General features: G+C 36.9%; 1 protein-coding gene across 1 annotated transcript; it reads left to right on the top strand.

The window, feature by feature from the left end:
- The first annotated feature begins 3,707 nt into the window (after positions 1-3,707).
- Positions 3,708-10,030, top strand: LOC126753897 (uncharacterized). Its single transcript, XM_050465655.1, has 3 exons — positions 3,708-3,984; positions 8,195-8,297; positions 8,366-10,030. The coding sequence occupies exons 1-3, from the start codon at positions 3,830-3,832 to the stop codon at positions 9,941-9,943; spliced, it is 1,836 nt and encodes a 611-aa protein (XP_050321612.1). The 5' UTR covers positions 3,708-3,829; the 3' UTR covers positions 9,944-10,030.
- The last annotated feature ends 382 nt before the right edge of the window (positions 10,031-10,412 follow it).

Here is a 10,412-nt window from a genome sequence, read left to right as displayed (position 1 = left end):
CGCCGCCCCTCGGCGTTTTTGAGCCATTATTCCTAAAAACCTATGTAAGTGACCATACATCATAGTTGTGCAAAATTCAAGAGTTAACTAGGCCTCCTTTTACGAATATGTTCGTGCCAAAAATAATATTCCCTGTTGACAGTTTGGCCGGTCAGAAGAGATTCGCAGTGCACCACAACTCGGTAATCGAAGAAAACTGCAACCAAAACATTGATTTTTCACATGATTTGATGTGGTTTCTTCGAAGAGTATAAAATGTTCGGTGACACCCGAACTTAGCCCTTCCTTACTTGTTTATATTATTGACGTGCTGATCATCAGGTGAAGCTGATGGCCGTCCTGGACGTCCTTCGGAAGTCGCTTTCTCGACTCTCTTTGCATAATTTGTACCAATCAAAAACACTTGCTCGCGATAAACAATTATCACCGAAGGCCTTTTCCAACATTCTGAACGTTTCGACACCAGAAGAATGATTTCGCACACAAAATTTAAAAAAATTTCTTTGTTGAATAATTCTAGGCATTGCAAAAATCGCCTAATGTTCTTTATATACTTCAGAAAGACAAGGTTATACTAAACAATAATGATTATTTTGATGTGATATTTGGCACAGATGTCACTGGCAGACATCTTCTTCTTCTTTATTGGTGTAGACACCGCTTATGCGGTTATAGTGGAGTTTACAACAGCACGCCAGTGGTTCTTCTTTTTACTGTTTGGCACCAATTGGATATTCCAAGCGAAACCAGGTCCTTCTCCACCTGGTCTTTTCAACGGAGTGCAGGTATTCTTCCTCATCTGCTTGTGAATATTTTGTCAAATTCTCTCGAAGATGGAGTGTTTTTTTCCATTCGGACGACGTGATATAGCCATGCTAACCACTGTCTCTTAATTGGGCGAATCATGTCAATGCCGTAGTATATCTTGTACAGCTCATCGTTCCATCGAAAGCGATATTCGCCCTTTGTCAATGCACACATCTTCCATAGAACCTTAATCTCGAAAACTCGCAACGGAGACTCATCTGATGCTGTCATCGTCCATGCCTCTGCACCATATAGCAGGACAGGAATTGTAAGTGACTTATGAAGTTTGGTCTTTGTTCGTCGAGAGAGAACTTTACTTCCCTATTGTCCACTCAGTCCGAGGTAGCACCTGTTGGCAACAGTTATTCTGCGTTGGATTTCAAGGCTGGCATTGTTGTTGCTGTTAATACTGATTCCATGATAGATAAAATTATCTACGACTTCGACCTTATGACTGTCAACAGTGACGTGGGAGCCAAGTCGCGAGTGCGACGACTGTTAGGCGTGAAACTTAAATTAAAAAGTCTTACAATTTTTTGTGTATATTAAATTTTATGACTAACACTCACTCATTTTGCAAAAGCTTCGATAATTTCTTCCAGATATTCTCCTAAACCAGAAGTACGGATTTAAATCTCCTCCGAACGAATAACATTATCAACAAATATTCGTAAAATTATAAAACATTAAAGCCTTGAATCTCCAGACTACGCTTGCTATGGCAGGTCTATCTAGGTTAGGTTATCTTAGGTTATCTAAAAGTACACAGAGTAACCTTTCTGCAAAATGTTTCGTCGTAATTGTTATACGTGATTTGTAAGGAGAAATACAGTCCAATAAGGAACGTGTAAGTTTTGCATTTTCGGAAATCAACATATTACTATAACATAATAGTATAACTTTCAGCGATAGTGCCTTTGACCTTGTTAAGTGTGACTAATTTTAATCGAGTAAGTAGCTTCAGAAGTCTTATTAAAAGAGACAGATCTCCATTACTACTTGTCACGGTCCACAAATTAAATGTTAAACTTCCAAGTATATTCCAATTTCAAAAGCCCTTTAGCTCATTGAAGGCAGTTTGGAAGCTATCCATTTATAGGACAACATTAATCCCTTAAATAAAATCGAGCTGATTCACTGCTTCATCTTACTAGAGAGGCTAAAATATTAAGATCGTTTCTATGAGAGGTTGGCAGTAGAATTTTATAATAATACATAAATTTCATGTTGTAAATAATAAAGATTCAAATGTGTTCACGGAATAATTTAATATACGTAATAATTAATCATCTACAAATTGGTGCCGTTGAACATGTAGTCCCATATTTATACTCTGAACAGGGTATATTAAGTTTGACACGAAGTTTCTAACACCCAGAAAGTAGCGTCGGAGACCCTATAAAGTATATATATAAATGATCAGTATGCTGAGCTGAGTCGATTTAGCCATGTCCGTCTGTCTGTCCGTCCGTCCGTCTGTCTGTATATATACGAACTAGTCTCTCAGTTTTTAAGATACCGTTTTGAAATTTTGCAAACGTCATTTTCTCTTCAAGAAGCTGCTCATTTGTCGGAACTGCTGATATCGGATCACTATAACATACAACTGCCATACAAACTGAACGATCGGAATTAAGTTCTTGTATAGAAAACTTTCACATTTGACAATGTATTTTCACAAAAGTTGGCACAGGTTATTTTCTAAGACAAAAATGTAATCTCCGAAGAAATTGTTCAGATCGGTTAACTATAGCATATAGCCGCCATACAAACTGAACGATCGGAATCAAGTTCTTGTATCGAAAAACTTTCACATTTGACGATATATCTTGACGAAATTTGGTATAAGTTATTGCTTATAAAAATAATGTAAAATCGAAAGAAATTGTTCAGATCGGCTAACTAGAGCATATAGCTGCCATACAAGCCGAACGATCGGAATCAAGGGCTTGTATGGAAAACTTTCGCATTTGCGGTGGTATCTTCACGAAATTTAACATGGATTACAGCTTAAGGTAATAATATAATCTCCGACAAAATTGTTCAGATCGGATTGCTATAGCATATACTTAGCTTCCATACAAACTGAACAAATAGTTACTAAAAGAAATGCACCTGTGAAGGGTATATCAGCTTCGGTGCAGCCGAAGTTAAAGTTTTTTCTTGTTTTATAATCAAATTAAAGAACTCAACTCAGCTTTCTAAAATTAAATACGATATGTGATCTTTAAAGTGGGAAAAATGAGGTCAGCCGTCCAACTTTTAAGCAGTCACTCTGAATTATATCTTATTGTGTTACTTGACTCGTCGATATGATAATTCAAACATCGAAGGAAAGCTCAGAAAAAGCTAAATACCACCGGCATAACGACTATGAACTCATCTATCTTAATTACTATATAAAGCGAACAAATAGTTCCCCTTTTTGACCATTATAAAATGTAAACAGAAGAAATGTATTTACTTTGCCGGTTGAGTAATAGGTAATATTAGTCAGTTTTCGAACATAAACATTAATATATTCGAAGATCAAACATTCGAAATCAGATGAGGTGCGTTATCTAATCTTATCTTATCTGTAAAACCCAACAGAGCTCGATAAGAGTTTCCATGATAGCTACATGCAGAGATTGGCAGCATTATAGTAACTCACAACAACAATTACTTAAACGGTTTTATACATATATATGCAGAAGTACTGTGGACTCACATTAACTGGAATATTTGTCTATCCCAAATAGATTTAAGAAGAGGAAAGTATTGTCTGCACTTCTTTGTTCGTATCAGCAAGCGCCTACTTTAGTTCCTTATCGAAATATCTTTCTTTAATTTCGAAAATTATTCTGGCGTTTTAGTCATTTCTTGTGCAACTTCGCTCAGTACGATTCGAACAACAATACTGAACGAAGCTAAAAAAATATTTAAAATACATAAAAGACTTTCACAAAATGACTCGTTCATAAATAAAACCAGTTAATTTACTCTTGTAGTTTAACAACAAATAATAGAAAGAACGAAAAATATGTGGTTTTCCGGGCTCAAAAGAGTTCTATTCGGTTGGTCAACACTTTCCGCAATTGCACTGTTGATGCAACTGGTTGAATGCGGACCACCTAAAACGTGTCCAGCTTATTGCAACTGCAATTTATTGGAGAACCTCAATCATGCGGACTGCAGGTGGGACAACAAAATACATAACTGTGAATTATTTAATTAAAAAGTAATAAGTTAAAAAGTTTACTATAATATGGCACTCAAATGTTCAATAACCGTGTGCTATGAGTAAGCATTGTGTAATTGGCTATCGGTGTATATGTATGTATATATAAAAGTATATATATGAAATATCGGTTTGTCATTGACAAACTCGAAGCAAATGCATTGAATTTCAACGACTTAATTTAGAAAAGAATATGATTTATTTATCTATGACTAATGGCTGATAAGTTCCGAAGTTTGTTTCCTGAGGAAAATGTAAACATATAAAGAAACATTTGTATAGTAATATTGTACATAAATGCTTAACACGTTGAGGACGGCGTGATCAACGGTGGGTCACGCACTATGGTTTCAAAAGCTGCGCCGTCCTCAACGTGTTAAACAATATAATTATAAAGAAATACGAATATAGTGGAAAATGATGATTTGTTTTTCAACAAGTTTCTAACTCCTTTAAACACTCCGAAGAATACGTTTAGTGAAAGACTGCACAGTATAACGATCCTTGCCGGAAAAGATGGCTTAGTAGATACCTATGAGTCACAGAACACAGTCAACGTCTTCTTTGGAACAGGTACGCCGACTAAAGTATAAAACTATGCTTCGTCGCAGGTCACAAAACTGTGCAAGCACACTTTCAAATTACGAATATAGCATAAAACATTGCTCAAAACGTGTTTCTAGGCCACGGTTATTCTTCGAAGTGATCTAATCTAGTATATAACCCCCGACAGCGTTCTCACGCCCATTCCTTTATGAAAACCCTTCCAGTCATTAGTGTAAATGACTTTTATTTACCTTTGTATTAATAGCTTCACAAGGCATTATTGTCATACTGTACTCCCTTTATAGGCATAACTTTATAGCTGTTATAATTGGGTTAACTGAGAAACATATACGAAATTTGTTGTGGGAGTTTGGGAACCAAACCTACTCCAAAACATAGAGTTTTGCTTTCAAACTTACAAGTTAAAGAAACCGTAAAACTATATACAGTAGAAATTCGATAACCCGAATAATTGATTGCAGACCCGATTCGAATTATTGAATTATTCGGATTATTGGATAATTTTTTATATGTGAAGGTATATAAGAATAAGTAAGGAAGGGCTAAGTTCGGGTGTCACCGAACATTTTATACTCTCGCATGATAAAGTGATAATCGAGATTTCATTATATGTCATTTATATATTTTTCAAATACCGTATTTTTGTAAAGTTTTATTCCGCTATCATCATTGGTTCCTAATGTATACATATATTATACAGAGAAGGCATCAGATGGAATTCGAAATAGCGTTATATTGGAAGAAGGCGTGGTTGTGAACCGATTTCACCCATATTTCGTACGTGTCATCAGGGTGTTAAGAAAATATTATATACCGAATTTCATTGAAATCGGTATAGTAGTTCCTGAGATATGGTTTTTGGTCCATAAGTGGGCGAGGCCACGCCCATTTTCAACTAAAAAAAAAGTCTGGGTGCAGCTTTCTTCTGCCATTTCTTCCGTAAAATTTAGTGTTTCTGACGTTTTTTGTTAGTCCGTTAACGCACTTTTAGTGATTTTCAACATAACCTTTGTATGGGAGGTGGGCGTGGTTATTATCCGATTTCTTCCATTTCTGAACTGTATATAGAAATGCTTGAAGAAAACGACTCTGTAGACTTTGGTTGACATAGCTATAGTAGTTTCCGAGATATGTACAAAAAACTTAGTAGGTGGCGGGGCCACGCCCACTTTTCCAAAAAAATTACGTCCAAATATGCCCCTCCCTAATGCGATCCTTTGTGCCAAGTTTCACTTTAATATCTTTATTTATGGCTTAGTTATGACACTTTATAGGTTTTCGGTTTCCGCCATTTTGTGGGCGTGGCAGTGGGCCGATTTTGCCCATCTTCGAACTTAACCTTCTTATGGAGCCAAGGAATACGTGTACCAAGTTTCATCATGATATCTCAATTTTTACTCAAGTTACAGCTTGCACGGACGGACGGACAGACGGACGGACAGACGGACGGACAGACAGACATCCGGATTTCGACTCTACTCGTCACCCTGATCACTTTGGTATATATAACCCTATATCTGACTCTTTTAGTTTTAGGACTTACAAACAACCGTTATGTGAACAAAACTATAATACTCTCCTTAGCAACATTGTTGCGAGAGTATAAAAATGCTAAATTTCAATAAAAAACCAAACATGAATTCATTTATTAATAATAAAACAAACATTTAACTCTTAATTATATGCATAGATTTACTTTGAGAAGTTACAAAAAATTAAGTTTTTTTTACGATTTAAAGAAATCTTTTATATTTATTTGCTTAACATTTTTTGTGCAAAGCTCCAGCGCTTCATCTCGCAAATCCGTTAAAAATAATATTTTCTCTTGCTCAATATCTTTTTGCTGTGCCCATAGAATAATATTTTTTAAATTTTCAACTGCTTCAGCATTTGAGATTTGCTCGTCTTTTTCAACATTTACTTCCGGTTCATCAGGATCTGACAACGTTAGAATATCGTCTGCAATATCACTTTCGTAGTTTTCTTCGATCCATTCATTCAAATTATCATTACTTACATTTATATTCATACAAATTTCAACAAGATCTCTCATAAAATTCGTTGTTTCAGTTTCACCTTGTATTATAGAAGACATCATATTTTGTCGAAGAGTAGCCAAAGGAATATCATCTTCAGGGATGGTATTTTCATGAGAAATTTTTGACCAGCACTTTTTTAAAACTTCCTCTCGAACTTTGTTCCATGCATGTTTGAGGAAAATACATGCATCCTTTAACGTAAAAGACTTCAAAGACTTATCGTAATCTCCACCTCCTCCCATTATATGACATAAAAGCGATTTCTTATAGTACAGTTTGGTTATTCTAATGGCGTTCTGATCCATAGGTTGAATTAAACTGGTGCAATTAGGGGGTAAAAATAAACATTTGTAATTTTCATAAGCAAGTTCAGTAGGATGACATGTAGCGTTATCTATTATTAGTAACGCTCTTTGGTCCAGATTGTTTTCAGTTTGGTATTGTTTAACTTGTGGAACAAAAGAATTCTGAAACCATTGCGAAAAAATATATGAAGTCATCCAACCATTCTTAGATGCGTAGTACTCTACTGGAGGAAGATTTTTGAAAGAACGCGGCTTTTTTGATTTTCCTACAACCATAATCCGCAATTTGTGATCTCCAGTCTTATTTGCACAGCAAAGAAAAGTAACTGGCGCAGATTTTTCCTTAGCATGTACCAAAGTTTGACTAGGAAGTAATTTCCAAAAAAGGGCCGACTCATCTGCGTTATAAATTTGTGTGTCGCATAAGTCTTCTGATGATTGAAGTTCTTTCAACTGCCGTATATATGCAGGTACTAAATCATCTTGTGCGGATAGTTTTTCGCCACAAATCTTTAAACAACGGATATTATACCTCTTCTTAAATTTTTGACACCATCCATATGATATTTTGCCACTGCCATACCTATCTTTAAACATTTGTTTGGCCTTTTTGCATACAATTTCACGTGAAAGTATCTTTTGAAGTTCCCGCTGCCTTAAAATCCAAGAGTATAGGCGTTCTTCAAACTCTGGAAATTTAACTTCTCTTAAAGTTTGACGCCGTTTTAGATTTTTAGCGCTTGCATTTTCCGATACTCTTTAAAACAAATGGATAAAAAATTAAAACTTGCAAACTAATTGTAACAGTTATGCATACAAACCTCTTAAGCTTATAACCTTTCCTTTTTATATCAGAAATAGTCGAACGTCCTACTCCGTATTTGTTGGCTAATTCTTTATTATATTTGCCTTATTTTATTTCATCGATTATTTTTATTTTTTCTAATAAACACAAAGTTTATTATATACTATTCATTTTGCGACTGATCACTTGCAAAACTGATACACAATGACAAAATATGCATTCCCTCTTTCATTTATGAAAGCTATGCTGTTAAAAAGCGTTAATTCCAGTTAATCATTTCATTCCATTGATTATATGAGCACATCATACAATTCGGATTATAGAGTTGCAATAAATTCGGACTGCAGAATAGCCAGTAGTAAGAATATAACCCTTCGGATTACTGGATTTCCGGATTATAGAGTAGTCGGATTATCGAATTTCTACTGTAACTACATTTCTCTTTTTTCAGTGGGAAACGATTGATAAGTCCGAATTCAGGGGTGCCATTTGAAGTCCAGTCGTTGAATTTAAACTACAACGATATCACTATTCTAGATAATAATTGCTTTGAGGTAAGAAAATTATCAAATACATATAATATTTATAAACCTTTAATCGCTTGTCAACTTTTTTCCCATAGGGCTATGTCTACCTAATCAACATAACCATCGCTCACAATGCTATACACACCATCTTTCTGGATGTCTTCACCCCACTGAAACGCATACGCGTCATTGATCTCTCGTATAATCGTCTCGAAACCATCGATCCAAGACTATTCGAATCGAATCGTAGATTACACATACTCAACTTGGCAGGCAACAAATTCTTGTCCCTGCCGAATGAGCCGCTGCTAAACAGCAAGTCTCTCCGCAAACTCAATTTGGCTGATGCGCAAATAAATGTGCTGCTACCGGAACACTACAGCGGACTGCCGCAACTGCAAGAGCTCGATTTGACGCAAAATCTCATCATTACCATCGATCAGTTCGCGGCCCTACCACCAAAGCAACTGCGCGTACTTAACTTGGATGAAAATAATTTAAATTGCGATCAAACGCTGCAAACGGCAATGCAACAGTTGAAGGAGCGAAACGTTGAAGTCGACTACAGTTACTGTCAAGAAGCAGATCACGTTGATGAAGCTCCAACAAAATTTGAGCGCATCGAGCTCATGAACGAGCATGTAGATAAAGGTAGAGCAGAGATGGAAGTTGCGACGGATGACGTCGGTGACTCACAGGAGGACTTTGATGACAACATTCGTAGCGGAGTTCTTACAGGCTGGCATTTTCCAGTTACATCAATTGATGATACCGATGACTACGCCGATTTTGATGTGGCAGAGAATGAGGAGAGTGATGGAGTACCTTCCGACACGTACGACGATAAAATCACCAACGATACTTGTCGCCGTTGGTGTCACTACTACGGCAATACGACATTTCCGAAGCATACTTGGAACGATGGAATAGATTTTAGGGCAAAGCTCTATAGTGACTTTGATTTACTATTCGTTTTCATTTGTGGCAGTGCGGTCGGCATTGCACTGACCATCTTTATTGGCAGCTGTATCATCTGCATTTGGCGTTGTTCTTCTTTGAGATCCAGACAAATGCAAGTTGAAGATCCTTATGATGCCCCCTACGCTGTGGTATCACCATCCCGCCAACAAACAATTCCACCTCAACCACCGACTTCACATGCAGCTGTAGATGCAATTAGGAGACCTTCAGCAAGAGAAGCTGAGCCAACGCAAGAGCTAGTACCAGTTATATATCCGCAACCTCCACGCCGACGTCAGCGTCGCGCTCCATCCACACAACGTGCAGTAGTACGCCATGATCATCTTGCGCGCCCTGGTAGCGACAATTTCATTTCGCGGCTCTTCGGCAGACCAGCGCGTCACCAATATTATCGGACCATCAATGAGAACACAGCGACTTTAATACGTCGCTTGAGTCGCAGCAATCTATTCAATAATCGTCTGAGTCAACATTTTGGTGAACGTGATCGTGACCGAGATCGTGAACGTAACACCGCAAGCTTTGCACCGAATACACCACCCGATAGTCCGGATGGCGCCGTTGCGCCGAATTTGGATAACGAGTTGGATAGTTTGACCACAGCGTCGAGAATGCCTCATCGACGACGTCCGGAGACTCCACCTCCTTTGTATAGTGAAATAGTTGCTAAAGATAGTGAACGTAGGACTTGAATGTTCAACGAACGACTGATTTATTTATATAGCTCTTAAACTTATTAAGCAGTTTGTGAAAGAAATAGTCATTATGCCAATTAAATATACCTAGAAAATGTCAACTCAACTAATTTTTTTAACCATACGATCGTAGTCATATAGTAAGTCGAAGGTCCTCTTTCGCAGTGCATGTGTAATGAAATAAAACTTGAGTTGTTTCCATTTTGCCATGCAGATCGCAATCTAAATTCAATTAGTAAGATCGATTGGTACATAGACCAGAGAGCATTCTTAGATCATTTTCACAGTTCCACTATAATGACGCTTATAATTATCGACTCTGGATCTTCTATTAGAGTCTTTGTTTAATTTTCTGTAATGGATACACCACTTAGTCTAAGAGATTCACTTAATGAAATGATGGTATCTTAATAATTTTATGGGAAGCTTTACATCTACAATCCAATATTGAGCCATTTTCATATAA

Source organism: Bactrocera neohumeralis, chromosome 3 (assembly GCF_024586455.1).
Source record: "Bactrocera neohumeralis isolate Rockhampton chromosome 3, APGP_CSIRO_Bneo_wtdbg2-racon-allhic-juicebox.fasta_v2, whole genome shotgun sequence".
NCBI classification, from domain to species: domain Eukaryota; kingdom Metazoa; phylum Arthropoda; class Insecta; order Diptera; family Tephritidae; genus Bactrocera; species Bactrocera neohumeralis.
The sequence above is the reverse complement of the archived record's forward strand: the minus strand, read 5'-3'. Positions and strand labels throughout refer to the sequence as shown.